This window comes from Bubalus kerabau, chromosome 10 (genome assembly GCF_029407905.1).
Source record: "Bubalus kerabau isolate K-KA32 ecotype Philippines breed swamp buffalo chromosome 10, PCC_UOA_SB_1v2, whole genome shotgun sequence".
NCBI lineage: Eukaryota > Metazoa > Chordata > Mammalia > Artiodactyla > Bovidae > Bubalus > Bubalus kerabau.
Window position 1 is genome coordinate 84,775,448 of NC_073633.1, and position 26,671 is coordinate 84,802,118.

At 35.9% G+C, this 26,671-nt stretch overlaps 1 protein-coding gene and 1 long non-coding RNA gene across 13 annotated transcripts in view; one reads left to right on the plus strand and one right to left on the minus strand.

The window, feature by feature from the left end:
- The window catches only part of RAD51B (RAD51 paralog B), a 618,412-nt gene that overhangs the window by 138,217 nt on the left and 453,524 nt on the right, over positions 1 to 26,671 (plus strand). Inside the window, exons 8-9 of one of the 12 annotated variants that reach the window (XM_055538424.1) lie at positions 16,470 to 16,537; positions 16,680 to 18,871. The exons of the other annotated variants lie outside the window; for them this stretch is intronic. Coding sequence (XP_055394399.1) covers positions 16,470 to 16,537; positions 16,680 to 16,713 — 102 coding nt within the window. The 3' untranslated portion in view covers positions 16,714 to 18,871. Of the gene's footprint in view, positions 1 to 16,469; positions 16,538 to 16,679; positions 18,872 to 26,671 lie in introns of those variants that run through there. 12 annotated transcript variants of the gene reach the window in all.
- The window catches only part of LOC129621708 (uncharacterized), a 70,338-nt gene that overhangs the window by 15,143 nt on the left and 28,524 nt on the right, over positions 1 to 26,671 (minus strand). The gene's annotated exons all lie outside the window — the stretch shown is intronic.

Below are 26,671 nucleotides of genomic sequence, written 5' to 3' on the forward strand. Positions count from 1 at the left end.
GTGGATCCAGAGGAGCCGTGTAAACTGTTCCATGGTATTGCTTAAGCAACTAAATTACAAAAAAATGTGGGAAGGGAAATTACTGTATTTTATCACAAGTGAGGAATGAGAACCAAAAAAATACCAGTGATTAAAATAAAGAGTCTAAATCAAGCAAAGTGTTAAGGTTCTCTTGTTATTTTATATATTGTGCTGAAGTTTTCCATTATGAAAGTGAAGTCAAATCTCATTGGTCTCTTTATTTTTTAAAAAAGGGGAATTTTATGTAGGCCAACTTATATCAACATCAGTCTAAGTGAAAGAAAATAATGAGTTTCTGCTAAGGTTCAGTGACACCACTTGGACAGCTCAGTACTAACATGTAATAATGAGCTAAATATACACAAATTCGTTAGTGTTTTCTCACTGCAAACTATCACCAAACTACCAAGGAGCAGACACTAGGGGTGTATGACTTTGACTTTCTATATATAATGATGTTTAAGAGATACTTAAACTTGACTTTAAAGCTCTGCAATGATTTGTCTAAGATGAGCCTACAAAACTACTAAACTTTAGGTTTTTTTTTTAAGTTCTTGTTGATAGTAATAAGCATGTCAATTATTTGATGTTTTAATACTTTGGAGGAAAGAATGTGACCAGTTGACATTTTGGCTGAAATAACATTGCAAAATAAGTGGCCTGTGCTCACAGTTGTTAGGTATATCTTGATGGTAAATCACCTTGATGGATCGGAAACAACTTTATATCTATAGTTATATAACCTAGACAAGTAAAAATATTAGGTGAAGCTAAGTTTTTATTAAAGATTCAGTTTTGTTCTTAAATGTTATAACTAAGTCCTGATGCATAACTTACCAATGACTTATGTACTTTCCTGAATTAATCCTGTAAGACATTGCCAGGTGTTAATTATTGTAAACATTTTTGGTTTCAAGACACTTCTTACTCTAGATACAAGCTTTTCATTACCTATGTGCTTTGTTCTTCCTTGAATTTATATTCAAGACCTTTCACAAAATCCATCATCAAGCTATCCTTTATCTCTCTGTGTCACTGTGCCTCTGTATGAATTGCTAAGAATTCTGAGATTTTCTTCTTTGCCTTTTGTCTGTCTCTGTTCAGCTGGACCCTCTACTTTCCTCTCCTCTTTAGTTTTAACCCCTCTAAGCCCCACAGTGCTTCAGGTGCCACATAAGTCAAACTTTTCTTGATATTCTGGGCTTCCCTGATGGCTCAGTAGATAAAGAATCCGCCTGCAATTCAGGAGACACAGGAAACGTGGGTTCGATCCCTGGGTCAGGAAGATCCCCTGGAGGAGAAAATGGCAACCCACTCAATTTTCTTGCCTGAAAAATCCCATGGACAGAGGAGCCTGGCGGACTATAGTCCAAAGGGATACAAAAAGATGGACATGAGTGAGCATGCACTTTGGCTGTTGTGCTTGACATTCTGTTCACACATGTTATATATGCCTCTTTGGTGCTACAGGTTGTCTGTGCCATTTGTCACCAAGGTAGGGGCAGAGGAAGAGACTGCCCAGGATGTTCCACTGCGGTGCAGGAAGAAAAAATTAGAATTTTACAAATATTTTTAATCTCATCCTGGTTAATTTGTGTGTGTGTGTGTGTGTGTGTATGTCTTATAATATATAAGATAAATTATTATCCAAACAGAAGACATAAAATAATTGACATACATATAGTGGGGTTGGGGGTACATGCCCCAAATATGTTACTGATGGAGCACACACCAAAAAGTTAGAGGACCACTGATCTACACTGGTTATCATATGTCTCGAATTGTCGGATCTGTTTCTTCATTTGTTAAATTAGGTCCAGGATTGGGTTAGATCATTTCTAAGGTCTTTTGTAGCTTAAATGTTCACTGAGTTAAAAATGTTGTTAAAAAATTTTTTTAAGCATACAGAGAAGTTTCAAGTATGGTATAGTGAACTCCCTTATGCCATTCACATAGTTTTATCCACTGTTAACTTTGTGCTACATTTCCCATTTCCTCTTTCTCTCTTAAATACATGTATATCATAATACTTTTAATCAGAACCATTTCATAACAAATTGCAAAGGTTGTGACCATTCAATGTAAGTACTTTAGCATGTATCTATTAAGAGCAAGGACAGTCTTACATAACCAGAGGACATTGATCAAATTCAATGCTGGACTATTATCTAGACCTCATTCAAATTTTTCAAATTGTCCAGAGTATGACCTATGTAAGCTGTTTTCCCCACAGTCTGAGGATTGGAGGATAATTTTTTTTTTTCATGTCTCTTTAGCCTTCTTTACCAGAACAGTCTTTTAACTTTTCTTTGTCTTTCATGACACTGACATTTTTTGAAGAATAGAGACTTTCAGTTTTCTGGAGTGTCTCTTTTGAGTTTTGTGCAGCTGTTTCCACTGTACCTTGGTGTTTTCTCTTTTGTAGTTTAATTCTCTCTCTATGTTATGTACTCATGCTGTGTGTCATGTGTGGGTCTTCTTTTCTGAACTAGGTTCTAAGTTCCTCAGAGCCAGTGATGATTTACCCTGTTCATATTTGTTCTTTACACTTCCATGCACATGTAATACTTTGCCTATAATATGTGTTACAAATATTCACAAACCAAAAGCTCTTTCATAATTTTTTGTAGGTTAAAAGGGTTCTTTAAAACATAGAGAAGGATATAACAGATTAATTAACTCTCAGTAATTAATGTCAAAGAATGCCATGGTAACAATAGAGACATTATGTTTTATTTTATTGAGTCTCAAAGGAAATTGGCTGCCTCAAAGAGTAGTATAATATGGGGCATGCTAAGAACACTGTGAATCTTGTACTTATTGACATACTTCTTTTCATCATTCCTTTGAGGAAACCCTTTGCAATAATGTTTGACCCCTTTCCATACACAAAATTCCAATATAGCACTTGCATCTGTTCTGATATTTCAATAGGCAGTGAAATTAGGATGAAAGATCTTAGGCATAAAAATATCTTTCAAGATTGGAAATATCTAAGGTTGTCAAGAAAAGGTGTTTATTATACTTAATTATCCTTTCAGTTAATAACTAAACAAAGTTATAAGAAAGTAATTCAGCCAAAATTTCAAGGCAGCCACAAGTTAAAAGTTTTCCATTTTAAAATCAGCATCTGAGAAGATGCACTGTAGCCTTTTAGAGGCTCTGATTTCCCCTAAACTTCATCAGTTATTCGTAAAAGTCCATAGCTTTCAGGAAGTCTTAGAACCCAGTTTTCTCTTGTTTTGATGGCTGACATTTAATACATGGGTTTTCTTAGTATTGACATTTGTAGCTATCGTCTGGAACAATTATTGTCTTGGTTGATTATCTCTGAAAGCGTATTCTAACTCTACATTTATCTGAACTTACTGAATAACTCCTCGTTACTCAGCACATACTTTAGTGAAGATATTCTTAGGAGTAGCGGCTGACATTCTCCATATTGCGGTTTGTCTGTGTGTGTGTGCCTGTGGATAACTTGGCAATCACTTCCTCAGTAAAATAACAGTCAGTGTGGTTCAGCCAAAGTTTAGAGGAGTGAAATGACTGAAGTGGGAGTTTTTTGCGTAATGCCAAGTGATACTGTCCTTGGTTCATTCTTATTGAGTTGCTCAGGTAGCAGGTAGTGTTTCATTGCCTTGGAAGGTATTAAAAGCACAACAATACAAAGCAAGCAAGCAAACAAAGAAAACCCAACAACAAGTGACAAACAGGAAATACCAGGTAATTCAGGTGCTCTACTCTCTTGCCATGGTGTGAAGACAAAAACTCTTCCTGTAACTGAAAAATGTATGCTTAGATAAGAATCTGATTTAGAGAATGAAAAACATCTTTTCTGTTTTTTCCAGGATCAGATTTAGTAAGAAACTGGTGATGCAGTAATCTTTTCTTAGATATGACTTGAGACTATTTCATATGTAAAAAAAAAAAAAAAAAAAAAAACACCAGAATTTTTTGAGGCTTATTTCTACTGCAGCAGGAAGAGAAGTCCTGTTATCCACTAAATTGTATGAATTAAAGGCATGATCATGGAACAGGCCATTGAAAATGATGGCTCCTGCAGGATTAAAAGTGCTTTGATCTTCTGTTTTCATATGATGAGTTTATCTTTAATTATATGTGATGATAGTTGATTACTATACACTTAGACTATTATAATGTGGTTTGTAAAATGTAGTTTGCACTATATAATAACTTTAGCACCCATGTTTCAGTAGTTATGGGCTTGCAGAGATATGTTCTAGTTTTGTTTAAATGAAAACTACTAGATTTCTGAATTAGCAGACACTTAAAATGTAAAATATTTATCTGCCAGGCAAAGTATCTTTCCTGTAAAATAAGGATTATTGTGCTCAGTTGGACCCAGTGTCTTATTTTATGAAGGTAACAGAATTATGTATGGTTATTAATTCCTGATCTATCCACTAACTGTCTGCTTGACTTCAGGCAAATCACTTAAGTTGTCAGGGCCTTTGAAAAATGAAGGCCTTAGACTGGGTGAAATTGTTACTGAATACAAGTTCATGTGTCTGTCCCACAGTGAAGCCAAGCAAACTGAAACGTCAGAGTTTGGAGCAGAGAAAGGGTTACTGCAGGCGAAGCAAGGGAAATTGATTGGCATTTGCTCTAAAAATCCCCCAATAACAATATCCCAGGCTTCAACTCTGAAATTCTGTAATTCTACTATTCTGTGATGTCTGTGATAGACATAATACAGAATAAAATAGAAATTCCCAACACATTTTCTAAAAGAAAGATGTTTGTGCAGTATTGCATAAGTTAACAGTTTGACCTTGCATTTTGATATGGAAATGAGATTAAAAAAAACCCTACAATGACTTTCATTTTGCTGGGTCAGGGCAATGGATTGGTGGGCAACCCTGCTAAGAAGCCACAATTGTCAATTTTATTTGAAATTTCCTGTATTACACCATCGCTTTAGCCTTAAGGGTATGAGGTCTTTCTTTGAAATTGCCTGCTTTGCTTGCTTGCATTTACATGCCCAGCCTTGGATTTTTCCCAATTTAGGCAGTTATATGCTCTGCTTATGAAATGTCCTTAAAAGTTTGAACTGGATTTAATTCTCCAGAGGAAATTACAAAATGATTCTTTTCAAATGTAGCCAGTCGTAGTGATTTGATTCTTAACACCGTTGCATCAATTTTGCAATTGTTCCTAATGGGACAATCAGGCAAAAAACAAAAGTAAAAGCGAATAAACAAAATCCTTCAAGTCCAGGGGCTATTTGGATAGTACAATTAGGGAGCATAATATTCCATGTGTTTTTATCCTGGATTTTGCTTATCTTTGTCATATGATAATCCTTTACTTGCTTAAAAGGCATCTCATATTTTAAGAAACTTTTCCCTAATTATGGTTAGGATGCTCTGGAAACATACAGGATGATAGGTCCATAATAGAAATTTGTAAATGTGAATATAAACTTTTAATATTTATTTATTATATTTTTATAAACATAAATTCACTCAATAAATATTTAAGTGAATTGCAGTTTCAGAAACGTTTTTCAAACATAAACATGAAAGATTTAAGAGACTGGATTAATGGTTGAAATTGTTAAGCTTCTTAACCAATGCTAGAGTTATCTTTGTTGAAGAAATGAATTGTATGTTTTTCTTCTCTCTTTTTTTAGGTACATTTCTTTAATTTTATTTTATTTTTAAATTTTACATAATTGTATTAGTTTTGATTCATTACTTTAAATTCTGATCTGTTGCACATGACAATTGGGTATGATTATTTACTGCCTAGGAAATAAGCATTACTACTTTGACAAGTTAAAAAAATTTTTTTTTTACTGAAAGATCATAGTATGTTTTATTTGTAAATACTTGCAGATTTTTTTAAGCTAAAGCCTATAAATACAGATAATTTGTAGTAAGTAAGTGACAGAGTGAAAAGCAAAACCAGAAAGGTATAATCATACAGCTGCATCTCAAGCTAGTCTCTTCTTTGCTCACAGACTATTGCTATGTTAAGATTTTAGAATTGGTTTCTTTTTAGGGAGAGTGGAAAGGTGAAGTCTTAGCATAAACCAGCAGTCCTCAACCTTTTTGGCACCAGGGACCAGTTTCATGGAAGACAGGTTTTCCTTGGACTGAGGTAGGGGGGATGATTTCGATGATCAAATGCATTACATTTATTGTGCACCTTGATTTTTATTATTATTTCATCAGTTTCACCTCAGATCATCAGGCATTAGATCCTGGAGGCTGGGGGCCCCTGAATGAACCATTTCCAGGCAGTTAGCTCTATACCACATACTAATGGAGAAGAAAAGAGGTACAGATAATTCAAAACAGTTGTTAACTATTGCTTCCCTTTGTTGGTAAAAAGAGCGCAGGAAAGGCATTTGAGAACTGGAGCTGGGTGGGCATGTAAAATCTGGAAACCCTGTTGTTGGTGTCTTTTTTCCCCTCTGCCTCTGTCTGGATCCCTCTCCCTGTGCTTGTTCAGGATCCCTTGAGATTGAACTTCAGGAGGAAGAATGAAGGGGGAAAAGAGAGAGAGGACAGATCACTGAGCCTAAGACAACGGTGACCCTAATGATAAAGAACCCACGTGCCAAGTGCAAGAGACTTTAGAGATGTGGGTTCGATCCCTGTCGGGAAGATCCCCTGGAGAAGGGCATGGCAACCCACGCCAGTATTCTTGCTTGGAGAATCCCATGGACAGAGGAGCCTGGCGGGTTACAGTCTATAGGGTTGCAAAGAGTCGGACACAACTGTAGCGACTTAGCACACACGCAAGGCAATAGCATCTATGGGTTCTCTTTCTTTCTTGTTCCCTACAGGCAGTGAATGTGACATGAGTCTTCAGTAAAATTCCAGGTTAGATGATTTAGCAGATGAGCACTCAGAAGGAAAAATATTGATCTCTAAGGAGCCAACCTGAGTTTATTAAAAAAAAATGTTATGATAGATTAACCTAAATTCATTCTCCTTTAGCAGATTATCAGGAGATTCCCTGGTGGCTCGGATGGTAAAGCCTCTGTCTGCAATGCGGGAGACCCAGGTTCAATCCCTGGGTCGGGAAGATCCCCTGGAGAAGGAAATGGCAACCCACTCCAGTACTCATGCCTGGAAAATTCCATGGATAGAGAAGCCTGGTGGGCTACAGTCCATGGGGTCGCAGAGTCGGACACGACTGAGTGACTTCACTTCACTTAGCAGATTATTAGACTATTAACACACAATACAAGTGTCTGAATTTCATCATGATGGACCATACCATCATGATATCATTGTAGTCAAGATGAGTGAGAATGATATGATAATGCAGTTATGTTAATGTGCAGCTGGTTGAATAATTATCTGAAAGAGTGTTAACAGAAAAGGAAGACTCCGGGATACTACAGGAATCCTGTCTTCGGCTTCATATTACATAATACATAAACAAAGAGGTAAAAGGAAATAATAGCTGGCACACTGATCTCATTTGTAGATAATGCATAATTGGAGAAGAATGGCTAAAGTTACTAGATGATAGAGACAGGAATCAAGAGTTTTTAAACATGCAGGGATGATGGGCTTGATCAAGGAGATGAAATTTACTGAGAACAGTTTTAGAATGTAATATATACTGTGCATGCATGCTTAGTTGCTCAGTTGTGTCCAACTCTTTGTGACCCTATGACTGCAGCCCACCAGTCTCCTCTGTCCATGGGATTTTCCCCTCAAGAAAATTGGAGTGGGTTGCCACTTCCTCCTCCACAGGATCTTCCTGACCCAGGGATTGAACTCGTGTCTCCTGTGTCTCCAGCATTGCAGGTGGGTTCTTTACCACTGAGCCACTCGAGAAGCCAAGAGGTCATAATAGCCATCTCCTAATCTTTGATGGACCTCCCTATAGAAGAGGGTTTAGAGTGAGGCTGTGAGGGTTCACAACATAAAATGATAGCCAATGGTTTTATGTTATGCAGCGATCGATTTTGGCTCCATATAAAGAAGAGTTTTCTGGTCCTTAGAAGTGTCCGAAAGAATGGAATGGGCTACATTGGGAATTAAATAGTGAGTTTTCCAGGCTCTTGCCAAATTATTTTCTGGGCCTGTGGTAACAGGAAATTTATTCATCCAATAGGGAATAAAACTGGTTGATTCAAAGATGCAGCCTGACTTTTCTTTGGTGGTATGGTCCCTGTTTGTTTACTACCAGTCTTGCTTCCTGTCATTTGGCTAAGAATGTCTTTGACCGAAAATTATGAATCAGGAATCATCTGTATAGGTTATTATCAAAACATGCCTGTTGCTTTTGCAAGGAGCTTTTTTCTTATCTGTTCACTCCTAAAATATCTTTCTGAAATTAGAAGGACTTAACAAAAATGTTTAGAAGGGAAAATGTTTGTAGGAAACATTATGTATATACTTGACACATTTTTTATTAGCACCAGAACCAAGATGATCATATGGTAACTGTTAGAAGATAGTACTCTGCAATGAACACATACGATACATCAGAAAAACCAAGTTTACTGGTTTGGTCTCTCATTTGTTCTTTTACTCATTAATTCATTTATAAATATTTTTTGACTCCTGGTAAATGCTAGGCACTTTGCTAGGTGATAGGAAGCTAATGTATACTAGTTTCTCTCATCAAAAATCTGTAATAGGCTCTGTTTCTTATAACTTGCCAAGAAATACTTTCATTTAAAATAATAATATTTTCTATTTTTTGATAATATAAACTTCAAAAGAAAGTATAGGGAATTCCATGGCAATTCAGTGATTAGGACTCTGTGTTTCCACTGCCGTGGGCCTGGGTTTGATTCCTGGTCAGGGAACTAGATCCCACATTTCATTCCCACAGCCATGTGGCATAGCAAAAAAAAAAAGAAACTCTGGAAAATCCTGACATTAACTCTGGATTATATATATTCATATAAAATTATGATTTTATTAATCATAATTTTATATAATAATCATCATTATTAGCATTGCTTTGAGACTGGATTTGCAGGCAGAACTTGGTGTTTTCAGCTTTCTTTTCTTTCAGAATTAGTGTTTTATATATTTTCTTGTTTTTCTTCCTTGGACTGTTAGTATCCATGTTGCTCTTTGAACAGAAAAATAAAATACTATATAAAGGGCTTAAACATACTAAATACAACTTTTTAAGAAAAAGTTTTGCTCTCTTGACTGAATGTTTTTAGCTCGTTTTAATTCAGTGTGTATTATTGCTAGGTAGACAGGAATGATCTTGAAAAAAGAAAGCTTTTGAAATATTAAGCCAGCAAAGGCATTGCCTGCAGGATCAGTTAATAGTTGAACATATTCACTGGTTATGCTGCCAAGTTTTATCCTTAATTTATTTTAATGTAAGGTGGTTACTTTGTCTTTCATCTTTAAAGTGCACCTATTAATATGAGCTTATAAATCAATATCACACCCAGGTAGGGTTTATTAGTAGCATTTTTATAATTAAAAATATAGAATGAGAAGCAAGTCCTCCTCTGTGTGACTTATATAGCCAAGCAGTGTTTAAGTCAGGGAGGGGTCCCCACTGGGTGGTCTTCAAGTCATCTGTACATGTCTGAGACTATTGCTACTGCTGTGTTGTCTTTCTCTGAAGTTTTCCAGGTTTCTCTGGTGAAATGTTAGCTTCCAACAATCAGTCTTACCATCCCCAGCTTATGGTCTTCTCTAACATTTCCCATAATCATCCCAAGATTGCAGAGAAATGGAAAAGATACTTATATACTCATGTTCATAGCAGCATTGTTTACAATAGCCAGAAGATAGAATCAATCCAGATGTTCATCAGCAGATGCATGGAAAATTTTTCAGCCTTAAAAAGAAAGGAAATGTTACAATATGGATGAACCTTGAGAACAAAACACTGAGTGTAATGAGACAGTAGTAGAGACAGATAGTATATGATTTCATTTATATGAGGCATCTAGAGTAGTCTAGCTCATAGAGACAGAAAGTGGAATGTGGTTGCCAAGAACTGGGGGAGGTGGTAATGGGAAGTTGTTTAATGGGTATAGTTTTCTAAGATGAGAAAATTCTAGAAATTGGTTGTGTTAATACAACAGTGTGAATATACTGAACACTGATGAATTGTATACTCATAAGTGGTTAAGATGGTAAATTTTTTATATGTATTTTACCACAATTAAAAAGAGAACTTTCAAAGATACTTCAAAAGTTAACTAAATAGAAGTGTTCCATCATATTAAATAAAAAGTTGCAAAGAAATGAAAAAAAATAAGAACCAAAACATGGCCTCCACAAAAATAGGTCACCAGATTAAGACCTGGCTTTGACTTTCAGGATTTGGACTGTGAGACAGATTTACTAGAGGAAATAAGTAAGTCATGTACTCCACATGTCCAAAACTGAACTCAGCATCTTTTCACAAATATGTTTTTGCTTCCTCTGTCCCTTGTTGGACATATGAATGTCAATTCACACCTCTTTTTGTCATTTGCCCTCCAGATACTACTGATGGGCAAATCCTGCTAATTATATATTCTTCACCTTTCTCTTAGCTGTGTTCTCTACATCACTGATACAATTTATTCATTTCAGGAATACTTTGTTAGCAGTAGTATATGCAGGACTCTGTTCTAGTTGACTGAGACTTATCAATCAGTCCAGTTTAGTCCCTCAGTCGTGTCCGACTCTTTGTGGCCCCATGGACTGCAGCACGCCAAGCTTCCCTGTCCATCACCAACTCCTGGTGCTCAAACTCATGTTCATAGAGTTGGTGATGCCATCCAACCATCTTATCCTCTGTCGTCCCGTTCTCCTCCCGCCTTCAATCTTTACCAGCATATATCAGATGTATCAATGAATAATAGCAAAAAAAGATCCCTGCCTTCCTGAAGCTTGTGGTGAGGACAGATAATAAAGACTAGATCTAAGAGTTAAATGAATTGTATAATATTTTAAAAGGTATTAATGCCACAAAGAAGGAAATAGTATGATAAGATGGGGGTTTTGAACTGTGGGAGTGTGGAAAGAGTTGTGATTTTAAAAATAGTGGTCTGTGTTGACCTTACTGAGAAAATGGAAATTGAGCAAAAACCTGAAGGAGGTGAATGAGAATATCTGGGGAAAAGCTTTCCAGATAGAATAAGTCAGTGCAAAGACTGTAAGATGAGAGTATCCCTGGTGAGTTCAGGGAACACCAAGGAGGCCAGTACATGTGGAGTACGTCTGGAGTACAAGAGAGCAAGAGCAAGGGTCATGGGAAATGAGATTTTAGATTTAACAGTGGTCAGTTTCTGTAGGTCCTTTGTGGAACACTGAATGGAGGTATGCGTTACACAGAGAAGAGATACCAGATGTATATTTTAAGAGAGTCACTTTGGTTGCTGGGCTGAGAATGGATTGTGTGAGCAAGGACTGAAACAGATGGGTTAGGAGGCTGGAATATTTTAATCAAGAAATGAACATAGCTTGGATGGAGTGTTTAGTGTTAAATGGACTAGCACTTAGTCCAACAGTAGTTGGCAACAGTAGTTTCTAATAGATTAGATACTGGGCATAACAGACAGGGTCAAGATAAATCTAAGGTTTCTTTTCCTCCCCTCACTGAGTGAGTATTTCCCATCAACTGAGATGAAAATGCTGTGGGTGGAAGAGCTTTAGAAGGGAGCAATAAGCCTTGAGTTGTTGGACTTGTTAACTTTGAGATGTCTACTTGGTATCCAAGTGAAGGTATTGAGTAGATAGTCAGATACATGAGTTCAGAATTCAGTGGAAATAAATTTGAGAGTCAAATGCAAATATATGGTATTTAAAATCAAAGGCTAAATGAATGTTCTGAAAGTATGAGTAAAAATAAATAAATGAAAGTATGAGTAGATGGAGAAAGGGACAAGAACTGAGCACAGTGCTCTTCAACACTAAGAAGTCTAGGTTTGGGTGAGATGGGGACAAAAAGAGAATTGACAAAGGAGATGAGAAGAAGCAACCAGTGAAATGACCGGGAGATCTAGTGCGGTGTCCTGGAAGACCAGTGAAGGAAGAGTATCAAGAAGGAGCAAGTAGTTCATCTTCGCCTTAGTTTAGGTTTCCTTAGTCATTTCCTAAGTTATACAGAATCCACATCTCCAGTCCTGTCCTCAGCCCTTTCTGTATACCCTATCCTTTTCCTACATCTCTATTGTGAAAGTGCTCTTTAAAGCAAAAACACAAGGAAAACATTATTCTGCAATTAAAACTTTATCAGGTACTCCTAGTTGTCTCTGAAATCCATACTCCTTTTCATGATACAGATTTTTGTGCTCTGTCATCCGTTTATCTGGTCTCACCTCTGTTCCCTTTCTATCTTCTGCTTCAGCCTTACTGAATTATTTTACTGACTCACATTATCTCATGCCTCTTCTATTTATGGAATATATTGTGTTTTCCTACCTTCATCCCCAAATTCACTTATTGAACATCTGTATATCTTTCAAATCTTAGCTCTGTCATCATCTTTGGATGAAGACTTTTCTGTAGAACATACCTCCTAGCAGAATTGATCACTTCCTTCCTTGCTCTGACTATGGCAAGTACCTACTGTTCTCAAAAATCCTTATATATTGCACATATATAAGCATATTTGTTTATCTGTCTTTCTTCCTCCTAAGTGTCTTGAGGGTAAATATTATTTCTGATTCATCACTTTATCCCCTGATTGTAGCATAATGTGTGATACATAGTGGTACCAAACAAATGATTTAAAGGTAACATTTTGTGCTTTAAACAATGTTTGAAGGAATTAAATAAATGAGGGGAAAAGCCTTTTATATTTAACATTAAATAGTAATATTTTAATGAAATTTATTTTATAAATTTATCAAAGTTTAATTTGTACATGTTTACTATGATAATACAATTTATAAATGATGATTTTATATTTATTAACCCACTTCAGTGTTCTTGCCTGGAGAATCCCAGGAACAGAGGAGCCTGGTAGGCTGCCGTCTATGGGGTCACACAGAGTTGGACACGACTGAAGCGACTTAGCAGCAGCAGTAGCAGCAGCAGCAAATATTAAGTATTAAAACTAAAAATTAATAATAAATGCTACATATTTACTTTTTCTGTTATTCTTTGTTTCTTTGTGTAGATCCAGGTTTTCATCTGGCATCATTTAATTACATCCTGAAGAACATTCTCTAACATTTCTTTTATTGCAGGTGTGTTTGCAATAAATTCTCTCAGCCTTCGTTTTTCTGCAAAAAAAATCTTTATTTTACTTTTGTTTTTAAAGGGTATTTTTACTAGATACAGATTCTGCAGTGACAATATTTAGTGTGGGCATGTGTGTTTTTCCTTTTCGCACTTAAGTTGTCATTCTATTATATTCTAGCTTGTGTTGCTTTGCATGAAAACTCAAAGGAATTCTTACCTTTGTTGGCATGTAATGTTTTTTCCGCTACTGCTTAAAATGTTTTCTCTGTTTATAACTTTTCTTTTAGCACTTTGATAATGATGTGATTTTCAGTGGTTTTCTTTATGTTTATCTTGCCTACCATTTGTTAAGCTTTTATGTGTGTTTTTTTTTCCCCCCATCAAATATGGCAACTTTTGACCGTTAGGTTTTCAAATACTGTCCTGCACATCCCCCACCCCCTGCCCCTCTGCGTTCATGATACTCTAATTATATGTATGTTAAAATAGTTGATTTTGTTCCACAGATAGTGAGCCTTTGTTAATTTTATCTTTCTTTTTTCTGTGCCTCAATTTAGGTGCTTCGAGGTCAATGATCTTTTCTTATGTCCAATCTGTGATTAATTCTATTCACTGAATTTTTCACTTCAGATAATGTGTTTTTCACTTTTAGGAGCTCTGGTTTGTGTGTGTGTGTGTAGCTTTCATTTCTGTCTGTGTTTTCATTTCCCTTTATGTTCACAAAAATAAGTAAATTTAGTTCTTTTACAGTCTTTCTCTGCTATTTCTGTGTCTTTGTCATTTATATAGCTATTTTATTTACTAACTTTTCTTTTGTTTATGGGTTTCATTCTCTTGCTTCCTTGTATGTCTGATAGTTTTTATTGGATATTGTGAATGTTACGTTGTTAAATGAAGAATTTTATTGTCTTTCTATCAAGTGTGTATTAGGTTTAGGTATAGCAAGTTGTTTAAGTTAATTGTGGATCAACTCTCTTGAACTGGGTTGGAGTCAAGAGTTATCTTTTCTCTAGGGCAGTGGTTCTCAAAATACATTACCTGAACTAACTGTATCAGTATTATGTGGAAACTGGTTAGAAATGTGAATTCTAGAGCTTTACTCCAAAATTACTAAATCAAAAACTGTGGGGGTGATACTTAGCAGTCTGGGTTTTAATAAACCCTCCTAGTTTTTCTGATGCATTCTAACTTAAAAAAAAATATTTATTTTATTTGGCTGCCTTGGATCCTGGTTGCATCACGTGGGATCTTCTGTTGCTGTGCCGAGACTCTCTAGTTGTGGAATGTGGGCTCGGTAGTTGTCGCGCCTGGGCTTAGTTGCTCTGTGACATGTGGGATCTTAGTTCTCTGACCAGGGAATCAAACCCAGGTCACCTGCATTGCAAGGCAGATTCTTAACCATTGGACCACCAGGGAATCCCTGCATCCTTACTTTTTAAGTACCACTCCAGAGCTACTCGGGACTCTTTGGAGTCTCTGTGCAGTGTTCTATATATTTATTGAGGGCTCTACTTTAGCTGGTCAAAATATGTCACAGCCTTGTATGAATTCTGGATGTTATTCAGATTACCAGTCATTGAAGTTTGTCTCTGTGGCCTTCATTCTAGTTTTTACCCATAGTCTCAAGAAGACCCCTATACAGATTTCTTGAGCTCTTCTCTGCATGGCTGCCTTCTCTCTACTCTGTCCTGCAGAGTCCATCTCTTCTCTTCTTCAAATTCTGGACTCTGTTCACCCCAAGTCAACAAGACATCTGTACTCTGATTGGGTTACCACTCCCTGTGTTGCATTCCAGAAAATGCTTTCAGACAGACATCCTGGGTAATTTGGGGGCTTACCTTATTCATTTCCCTTCACTTAGGGGACACAGTCTTACCCTGACATTTGTCCAAGGTGTAACAATAATTCTTTTGTATATTTTATCCAGGTTTCTCACTGCTTGTAATAGGAGGACAACTCTGGTCCCAGGTACTTAATTTTTTATGATCATGAGGCCTTACAATAGCTAATTATATGAGGAAAATGAACATTGTATTAATTTCCTCATATCATATCTAGCACTACTAGTGTGCTTTATGTACTACATAATTGACAATATACTAGGATAGGCGTATTCAAACCTAGACAGGACAGAGTCTTTGCCTTCAAAGATCTCAACCTCTGAGGGTGGACTGACATATAAACAACTCATCATAACTCAGTCTACGGTAATGGCTATAATAGAAGCAGCCGTAAAATGTATTATAAAATGTAAAATGTATTATAATTTTACATAATTTAAAATTATGTAAAGACCATGGACTTTGAAGTCAGATAGGCTTCATTGGAATCTCGTATCCATGACTTATAGCTTTAGTTTCCCATTCTGCAGAATAGAGAGAATAGTACTTTGTAGGACCATTGAGAAGATTAAAATGAAACTCTTTTGTAGAGCATCTATCATGTAGTAGAGGCTCGTGAAGTGGTAGTTTCTCCTTAGAATGAATGGAGGATACAGGGACAGGAATTATTAAATACATAGAGTTCTTGAGTGAGGAAATGATATTTAAATTGTTCCTTTGAAGGTCAAGTAGGATTTTGATAAATGTTAGATGTGTGCCAAGAACATTCCACTTTTATGGAGCTAAATGAGCAAAGGCTCAAAGGGTAAAATGTGGGAAAGCTTGCAAATATCCTTATGAAAGTTAGCATAGTCTAGACCCTTAAGAAAAGCAGTTTGGATATTAAAAAGAGAATTCCTAGGAGGAGGAAAGTAAAAATGCAGAAAAAAGGGCAAACCGAAAATCTAAGCCATAGTAAAAAGTATACTTCCTTAGACCATTCCTATTTACTGCCATGACTAATAAATTTGGGCAGGCCTGTGGAAAATTCCTGTGGGCTGATATTTTCCTAACCACTATTCAAAATGACTTTAAGTTGATATTCTAAGCCGATCATTTCATTAATATTAAACTTCAGACCATGTCCTCAAGTTTCCAAGTTTGCTTCATTGTTTTTCTCTAGTATCTGTTTCCTTGGGTTACTTCTATTTTTTTCTTTCTCATTCTGCAAACATTGATTCTCTAGGTTTTCTAAATGATTGGTAATATGAAAGCACTAAAAGGATCTTTCTTACTCTGGTTTGTCTTTCTGTGTTCACATTTGGTAGGAATACTAAAGGGCTTAGTAATTATATGAATGGTATTCTTTCTACATTTCTATTGGTGGGGGATTATAAACATAAACAAGTTTAAAGAGGATTTTAAATTAACTTTCAGGTTAGGATTTGTGCTCATGAGATTTTTGTTTGTTTGCTTTCAGTTATTATCTTTTATACTTTCTATTAAGAATCAGATGGCTTCCTGGATTGAGTTTGCTTCATTTCTTCAGTGAGTAACTTTTATGTGACCTTTAGATATTTATTCTAATATTGTTTGGTTTGGTTTCTGAAGCTTTGGGATGTTTTAGGAAAAATAAAGCTTAGGACTTCCCTGGTGGTCCAGCGGTTAACTTTCTGCACTTCCACTGCAGGGAGCCTGGGTTCCATCCTCGGTCAGCGAACTAAGAACCTGCATGCCAGTGCATGCTCAGTTGCTCAGCTGTGTCTGACTCTTTGCTACCCCATGGACTGTAAACTGCCAGCCTCCTCTGTCCACAGGATTCTTCAGGCAAGAATACTGGAGTGGGTTGCCATTTCCTCCTCCAGGGGATCTTCCCAACACAGGAATCGAACCCGAGTCCCTTGTGTCCACGGGCAGACTCTTTACCACTAGTGCCACCTGGGAAGCTCTGCATGCCATGGGGTGCGGCACCCGCCTCAAAAAAAAAGTCCCATGGAGAAGAGCTATTATCCCTGAAAATGAAAAGATCAAAAATAGAAAAAAGAAAAATCAGAAATCACCCCTGAAATCTTTATTTCCGTTTTTAAAATGTCCTTTGCTTCTGTCTCTGATACCAATCATTTAGAAGATTATCTGTCTCCCTCTGTGATATATTTTCACCAAATATTCTCTTGTGTTTGTACTAGATTATATTGAGTTGAAAACTTAAGTGAGGAGAATTTACATATTTATGACAGTGAATTTTATCACTCATGAAAATGTTTTTTCCTTTATTTATTTAGACCTTCTTCAGTAATATTATAGTTTTATCCTCAGAGAGCTTACACATCTTTTATTAGGTTTATTCTAATAAAAGTTCTTAAGAGTTTTTTAAAAATGGAGTTATGCACAGTCACATTGGTAATTGCCTCAAAAAATTGATTTTATGTTTAGATTTTGAGTCCAACAAACTTGCTTTACTTGCTTATGAAAATGAGTTGTAGATTTTCTTTGATTTTCCAGGGAGAGAATCCTATCCTATGCAATGCAATCCTTTCCTTTTCAAATCTCATACTTCTTTATTCTTGAATGACTATGGTGCTGCTGCTGCTGCTAAGTCGCTTCAGTCGTGTCCGACTCTGTGCGACCCCATAGACGGCAGCCCACCAGGCTCCCCTGTCCCTGGGATTCTCCAGGCAAGAACACTGGAGTGGGTTGCCATTTCTTTCTCCAATGCATGAAAGTGAAAAGTGAAAGGGAAGTCGCTCAGTCGTGTCCGACCCTCAGCGACCCCATGGACTGCAGTCTACCAGGCTCCTCTGTCCATAGGATTTTCCAGGCAAGAGTACTGGAGTGGGGTACTAGTGGGACCTTATTTTGTTCCAGATTTAAAGAGACTCTCTCTAATGTATCAGTTTTCATGTTAGAAAGTTTCTTTTTGTTGCTGAATCAGTGGACATTTTCAAAAGTAGTGAATCTCTATAGAATTTCACAAATGTGTTTCCTGTGTCTACTGAGGTAAATTGTATGGGTTTTCTCTTTTATTCTATTAATGTAGTAACATATGTTAATGGATTTTCTAGTGTTGAACCATTCTTATACTCCCAAACTCTATTTGGTTATATAAAAATAATATATTGCCAGGTTTCTTCTGTTAATATTTTGTTAAGGAATACCCTGGGATCTTTCTTTTTACTATTATACCTACCTTTTAATGATAGAGTAAACTTGGTAGCTTTTCCTCATTTTCTGTTATCTGTAAAAAGTTATATAACATAGGATTTATTTCTTCCCTGAAGATGATACGGTAAACTTATTTTACGCCATCTGTACCTAGTGTGGAGTTTTTAGGTGGGAGGTATTTTGTTTTTTCTTAAATTTTTAAAATATTGGAATATAACATATATATGGAAAAAGTACATAAATCATAAACATGTAACTCACTGAATTTTCAGAAACTGAATAGATGTGTATAACCAGAATCCAGATTAAGAAACTAAAAATTGCCAGCTCCCCAGAAGTCCTTATTGTGTGCTGAAAGGACACACCATGGTCCTCCCCAGGGGTAACCACAATCCAATTTCTAAGCCCTAGGTTAGAATCTTTTTGTTTGATTGGTCTCATACTATATGTAAATAGAACCATAGAGAAAGAAATTTTTTGTATGTGGCTTCTTTTACTCAACAGTATATTTGTGAGACTCATCATATTGTTTTGGTAATTATAGTTTATTCTTTCTGTTTACTGTGTAGTATTTCACTCAATAGAATCCACTACATCATTTATCCATTCTCGTACAAATGGATTTTTGAATACTTTCCAATTTTGGCCAATATGACTATGTCTTTTGATGAGTAAATTTACATATTCTCCTCTAAATTTTTAAATTAAAATATTGTAGATTTACAATGTTGCATTAGTTTCAGGTGTATAGCAAAGTAATTCAGTTTTACATACAAACATCTGTGTGTATATATATGTATGTGTGTGTTTACATTCTCTTCCATTATAGGTTATTATAAGATATTAAATATAGTTCTCTGTTGTATACAGTAGGTCTTTGCTGACTATCTATTTTATATTTATATATTTTAATCTCAAACTCCTAGTTTATCCCCCACCCCTTGATAACCATCAATTTGTTTTCTATATCTGTATGTCTATTTATGTTTTTTTAAATAAGTTCATTAGTATCATTTTTTTTTATTCCACATATAAGTGATATCATATGGTATTTGTCTTTCTCTGCCTGGCTTACTTTACTTATTTATTTATTTATTTTTTTACTTTACTTAGTATGATAATCTTTAGGTCCATCCATTGCTACAAATGGTATTACTTCATTCTTTTTCATGGCTGAATAATATTCTTATTGATAGACACTCAGGTAGTTTCCATTTACATTTTCTCTTCAGCTGAGAAGTTGAATTCTTGGATCATAGGATTTGTGTTTGTTCAGTTTTAGTGGTGGTGTACAACAGCTAAATTGTTGAACTGCCTTACATTCTTACCAGCAGTGTTTGAATTCTGAATGTTCCACATTCTTGTTGGGATTTCATATTTAATTATTTTAGCCATTTAATGGCTATGTTGAATATTATAGTATTCTGTTAATTTTTCCTTGGTGAGAAAGTACATTAAGGACCTTCTTCATAAACTTATTGCTCATTTGTATAGTCTCTCTGGTGAAGTACCTAGATAAGTTTTTGTTCATTTGTATCATCTGCCTTTTTCTTATTGATATATGAAAGTTCTTTATATATCATAGATACCATCCCTTTGTTGGATTTCTTTATTTCAAGTAGCTTCTCTTAATGATCAATTATGAATAGACATTTATTATAATAGTAATTATGGATGTTTGGGCCTACATCTTCATTTATCAACAGCTCCAACTCAATTTTAAGAGAAAAGTATTAGGAACTTTTCCAGCATAAATTAAATGGAGCTAATTAGTAGCAAAGTGCTGATAAAAACTACATGAAAAATTTAAACATCTGTTTACTAGAAAAACTTTAAAGGCCAATAACAAAGAGGTGGAACTGTTTGCAGCATGTGTGTTGATGAAGGGCAAATCTCTCTATACATAGTGTTCATGAAAATCAGAGAGAGAAACGATGCTAATCTCTAATATAAAATGGCCAAACAATATTAAAAAAAAAAGATTTCACAGAAGAAATACAACTGGCTAATAGAAAAAAGATTAGCCTCATTGATTAAATAAATGCAAATTCAATAATGACATGTTATTTTTTGCCTTGCATATTTTCAAAAAATATGATACCTTTTGTGGGCAAGTATGGAATGGAAACTCTCAGATAACTAAGTAGCAGAAATGTAAGTTGGCATTACCTTGTGGAAGACATTTGACAACACTTATAAAGCTTGATATAATATATCTGTATAATTTAAACCAGAGTTTTACTGCTTGGAATTTATTCTAAGAAAATAATCGTTATTTTTAATATAGGTTGAATACAGTGATGTTCATTCCAACATCAAGTTTAATGGCATAAATTTGAAATGAACAATAGAGAGATGGTTAGTTACATTAGACTTAGTTACAGTAGAATATTTTACCATTATTGAAATTAATACTTTAAAATGTGGGCTAATTGCTTTTCAAGTAATATTAATGTTAAATGAAAAATAGCAATATACAAATCTATGTAAAAAGTATAACACTTCCATGAAAAACAACAACTATTCCCATAGCAACCATTAAACATATACATGCATATACATATATAAAAATAAACACCTCTTTATATTGGAAATAAATACCACATTTCACTGATAGCAGTTATCTTTGGATGATATTTTCTCCTTTAGATAGTTCTGAATTTTCCACATTTTCAAGAATAGATACATATTGCTTTTAAATTAGGAAAAAAGTATAACAATTATGAATAAAATGTTTTCACACAGATTAAACAGATTATTATAGCATGGTGAGAATTTGTTCCATATGGCCATGGGATTTTCTGTTTATAAGTTGAAGTGCTGACAGTTGTGAACTAGTTTTCTAAGTGATAGGAAGCAGCTTTGAAATTTGAAGCATTCTAAACCGTATGGGTTGACAATGAAGAAAATACTTGGGCAAATAGTGTCAATAAGCTTGACAAGTACTGCAAGCTTGTCACCAGTTTGGTTAACGTCCATGTGATGATAACTTTGTTATTCCTCCCCCATTTATTACAGTCTCCCAGCTCACCCTTTGCCAAGCCCATATGAGTAGTTATATGTTGCAATAATAGATATGAGGCCCATTTCAGTAGTTCTCTCTCACTCCAGCTTCCTTCCAAAACCTAACATTTACCTTTAAATGTTATATTTTATTTATTGTTGTGAATATGTTAATGGAATTTCCCTAAATAAGGAGAGCCATCTGCCTGATTTTGGGGTCATGGTCTCTTTTAATTATATTGGAGTTTTTATAATTATATCTAAAGTGGAAATCTGCATTAATTCAACCTTATTTTACATCTCTTGTGTATCATTGTACTTGTATTAGGGATATAACAAGGAATGGACTGTGAATTTTGTCATTCTGGAGTTACCAGTGGAGACTATATATTAATAGTATAGTGGGGAGAGAATCAGTTCAGCTCAGTCTCCCAGTCATGTCTGACTCTTTGTGACGCCATGGACTGCAGCAGGCCAAGCTTCCCTGTCCATCACTAACTCCCGGAGCTTGCTTAAACTCATGTCCATTGAGTCGGTAATGCCATCCAGCCATCTTATCCTCTGTCATCCCCTTCTCCTTCTGCCTTCAATCTTTCCCATCATCAGAGTCTTTTCCAACGAGTCAGTTCTTCACATCAGGTGGCCAAAGTATTAGAGTTTCAGTAATTGAAAGAATAAACTACTTAATGGGATTAAATGCCTGCTTTATAATTTACCAGCTTGCGATTTAAGCTCTCTATAGCTTCATCTCTAAAGTAGAAATAACAGTACTTCCTTCCATCACCCTCTATTTCCCTTTATTTTTCACTTTTCTTCATTGAACTTTTCACTTGTGAGACATGGTTTTGTTCATTTATTGACATTAATGTAAAATCCTGGAGGACAGTCACTTTATTTGGTTCACTTATGTATTTTCAGCATCTAGCTGAGGATCTACTACATAGTAACTCTCAGTAAATTGCTATTCCTTCTCCTGGGAATATTCTTCCTACGTATTTGCACATAGCGCATCCTCATGCTCTATTATCATGCCCAAATATCATCTTGGTGGAGGGACCTTGCTAGACAACCTCTTCTATAAAACAGCATCCTCTATTTTTCTCTGTTTTATCTTGCCTTATTTTTCTCTGTAACACTTGGCACTACTGATATTATATTTCTTGTTTATTGTCTATATTTTCCACTAGAATATAAGATTTCTGATTCTAGGACTTTTTGGTTTACTCCTTGATCCTCAGTTTCTCACCAGGCACATTAGGCTCTTAAATGTTTGTTGAATGAATAAACGAATAACAGTGTTGAATATATGGATGAATAGGTAAAGGAATATTACTTATACTATAGGGTTACTATGAAAATGAAAAAATTCATGTGTTACACTTCCATAGTGACAAGTAGATGTTTAAATAAATGCTAGCCATAATATAATGGAGAAGGCAATGGCACCCCACTCCAGTACTCTTGCCTGGAAAATCCCATGGACGGAGGAGCCTGGGTGGCTGCAGTCCATGGGGTTGCTGGGAGTCGGACACGACTGAGTGACTTCACTTTCACTTTTCACTTCCATGCATTGGAGAAGGAAATGGCAACCCACTCCAGTGTTCTCACCTGGAGAATCCTAGGGACGAGGGAGCCTGGTGGGCTGCCGTCTATGGGGTCGCACAGAATCAGACACGACTGAAGTGACTTAGCAGCAGCAGCATAATATAATGTTGCTCAGAATTTCTAATTCTTACAACAAATTTGCTAAAACAGTTTTTTTTTTTTTTACTATTCTATAGATGAGAAAATTGAGGCTTAAGATTTGTTCAAGGTGTAGTAAAGGCTAATTCTGGGGTTCAGACTTTAATCTGCCTTTTTCCTCAACTGCATCTCTTTTCACTCTGCTATGTTGCTATCAGAAATATTAAAGAGTGCTCATGGGGATGGCAACATTTGAACTAGCTTTGAAAGATGAATGGGAGTTTGCTTAGCATACAGTTGGAGGAAGGGCATTCTGAGTAGTGGGAACTCCATGATGGAAACCATGAGCAGTGAGCAATGACAGAAAGCATGGTTATGCAGGTGCACTTATGGCAAGCTAGCTCCTTACTCTCGGAGAAGGCAATGGCACCCCACCCCAGTACTCTTGCCTGGAAAATCCCATGGACGGAGGAGCCTGGTGGGCTGCAGTCCACGGGATCGCTAGCAGTCGGACATGACTGAGCGACTTCACTTTCACTTTTCACTTTCATTCATTGGAGAAGGAAATGGCAACCCACTCCAGTGTTCTTGCTTGGAGAATCCCAGGGATGGGGGAGCCTGGTGGGCTGCCATCTATGGGGTCGCACAGAGTCGGACATGACTGAAGTGACTTAGCAGCAGCAGCAGCAGCTCCTTACTGTGAAGAGTATCAAAAGAATTTTTTTAAGCAGAATTTTTATAACTGGGGTGTTATGGACATTCTGGCTGCCAACTTTGTCAGTGATTTTACAAGTCTTAATGGGCATATTTCTGGCACACAAGCAATAGACATGAACTGCCCACAATGGTAGCCAGTGGACATCTGTGGCCATTTAAATATAAATTAAAAGTAAAGTAAAAAATTAGTTCTTCAGATGCCCTAGCTGCATTACAGGTGGTCAATAGCTACAGGTGGCCAGTGGCTACTATATTAGAGAGTGTGGCTATGGAACATACCCATTGCAGAAAGTTCAGTTGTGCAGCATTGTTACAGACAGCTAACACATGACTGGATAGAGGACTCAAGCTGATTTATATAGAAGGAGAGGATAGTGAATAAAAAGATTCCCCAAGCTAAAAATGTTTTACAGAGTGTGGAGTAGTTATTGGAAATTCTACTCTAATCAAACTTAAAAAGGTCAGTTAGGCTTTTGTTTTTCCTTATAGATGAAAACTTCAGTTTATTTGGCTTGGGTGGAGATACAAAGCCAAAAGCTTCAGGAGTCTTGGAACATCGCTTCATGGATATAGATTAAAAGTCATCTAATGTGACAGAGGATGAGATGGCTGGATGGCATCACCGACTCGATGGACATGAGTTTAGGTGAACTCTGGGAGTTGGTGATGGACAGGGAGGCCTGGCGTGCTGCAATTCATGGGGTTGCAAAGAGTTGGATACGACTGAGTGACTGAACTGAACTGAATGTGCCTCTCTATGCTGCCCATTAACCTGGCATGCCAAAACAAATGGAGTCAGAAACTGGGAATAGCCCATCCCTGATCTAGGCTCTGAACCACTTAGACTGGTTACTCATTAGGTAAAGAATTGAGTTTACTTAATATGGATTTATAATCATCTTCATATTTACAGAAGTTTATATATTGTCTCTTCTCACTTTATAAAAACTTCACATAAATCCTCAAAATATCCCTGTGAGTTTGGCTCTGTTTCTTCAGACAGAGAAATAAGAATGCATGTGGACTTATCCAATACCGTGTAACCAGGAGGTGCTAGAGCCAGTATGCAGCCTCATATTTTCTGACTTTTAGGTCAAATGCTCCTTAAACCACGTTAACAGTAAGGATACACTGTTTTAACCTGGATAAAAAGGAATGTAAAACTCTTATGACCAAAGTGAGAAGAGCTCAGATGAAAGGTAGGATGAGAGGCTTTAAAGAAGAGACTCTTTTGGCAGCAACAGGTTGATCCTCAAAATCATTGAAAGTCACCAAAGTTCTGTCCTTGCAGTGTGGTAAAACTTGGTAATGAACTTGATCACTCTGTTGAGGAGCAACTAAGTGAAAGAGCATGTTTGATGCTGGGAATCTAATGAAGTATTATAAATAAAAGGTGATCTGGGCTTGGACTTTGTAGAAAGAAGTTTAAGGGAGGTGGATTAAGATACATCTTGAAGAAAGAATACATATTATTTGGCATAACATTATTCTAACAGTCAGGCTTAAAACATTGGTCTTCCAAGTTCTAGTCAGGATTGATTGTGCCATCCTCCGGACTATTATAATATGTTGCTTATACCTATATTATAATATTGATTATGTTCAAACTTCATTTTCATAATTTTTGAGTGCCTTGTAGGCACTCAAATGGCAGGTCTCCATAAATGTTTGCTAAACTGGTCCATGCTTTCTGTCTTATTCTCAAATTTAATAAATTGCCAGTTTGTGACAATTTTCAGGTTCCCTTTATCTGTTTCTGTGCCCACTTCGATTTTCCCTCCCACCACTGTCGTTCAGGCACCAGCCACTTACTTTGTATACAGCTGAAGTTTCTTAATTTTGTTTTTTTTTTTCTCCAGTCCTTTAACCCTCTAATCCAACCTGCACAAGAATCTAGATTACACTTCTTCAAATATTGCTATTACCATTTCACTCTTTTTCAATGGCTTGCCATGATCTCTGAATTAAGTGAAAATCCTTAACTTGATATTCAAACATTTTTATATGATAGCTAATTGGAACATAACTTTCCACAGCACTAGGGAAAGTCTTAAAGGAAGTAAGTTCTTAAGAATTGCTTATTGATGTGTTTAGATTGCTTTGAGATTCAAAAGCTTCTAAAGACACAAAGCAACATAAAAAATGACTTGAAAACAGTAGAAATCAATATATCATCAATTACTTGACCATGTGATTAGTCCACACATGCCGTAGTTCTCAGAGAAAAAGATCATTGAAACTTTGGGTCATCAGACATACAGCTTTATTGGAGAAGCTGACAGTTTTTGAGACCCTGAATCATTTATTCATTTTATTTATTCAGACTAAATTTCCCCCTGTTTTCCTAGTAAATATATGAGGTTTTAGAATAATGGGCTCTGTTTTGTCAGTATAAAAATATTTCTTTTGTCAGAAGAATTCGTATACTTATACATAGAAACTTGTGGTTAAATGTCATTATTTTAAATGTTATTGGATCCCTTCTCAGAATATTGAAAATATATATACCTGAGCTGTTTCTTCTGATCAGCTTCTACTGTGGGCACTTAGTTTGAAGTCACAATAGAATAATTGGAGAAAAAGTTGAATTTGGCAGATATAGCATTCGAGTATCTATCATAAAATTTGGGTTTCAAACAGGATGTGGCATTGTTTAAGCTCAACTTATAATAAGAATAATTTGTCAATTATGTAATATAATATATACTCAAAAGTTCTATTTTTATGGATGATGGCTTTTCCTATATGGTTAACTTCTCTGTTTTGTACTCAATACAAAGAAATTTGTATTTCTTTGTCTTTTAGATAAAAGAAATCTAGAGTGTCATACACAATAGTAAAAATATTAGATGCCTTTAATAACACTTCTAATTTTCCAGGAATTTTCAAAAATAGAAGATGTAAATTGGCTAGTTGTATCTTTTTAGTGACTGGATTGGTTACTTTTCCTGAGGACTATTTTAACTAATTAATTCATCAAGACAAGCTGTTTCTATTACCATGACATGGCTAGCACTTAAGCTGCTAGTGATACTTCAGCTGCTAGCTGATAGTGTATCTATCCTATGTCTGTAAAAAGGGCTGTCTGTGACCCTATACTTACTGCTTTTTATTTAC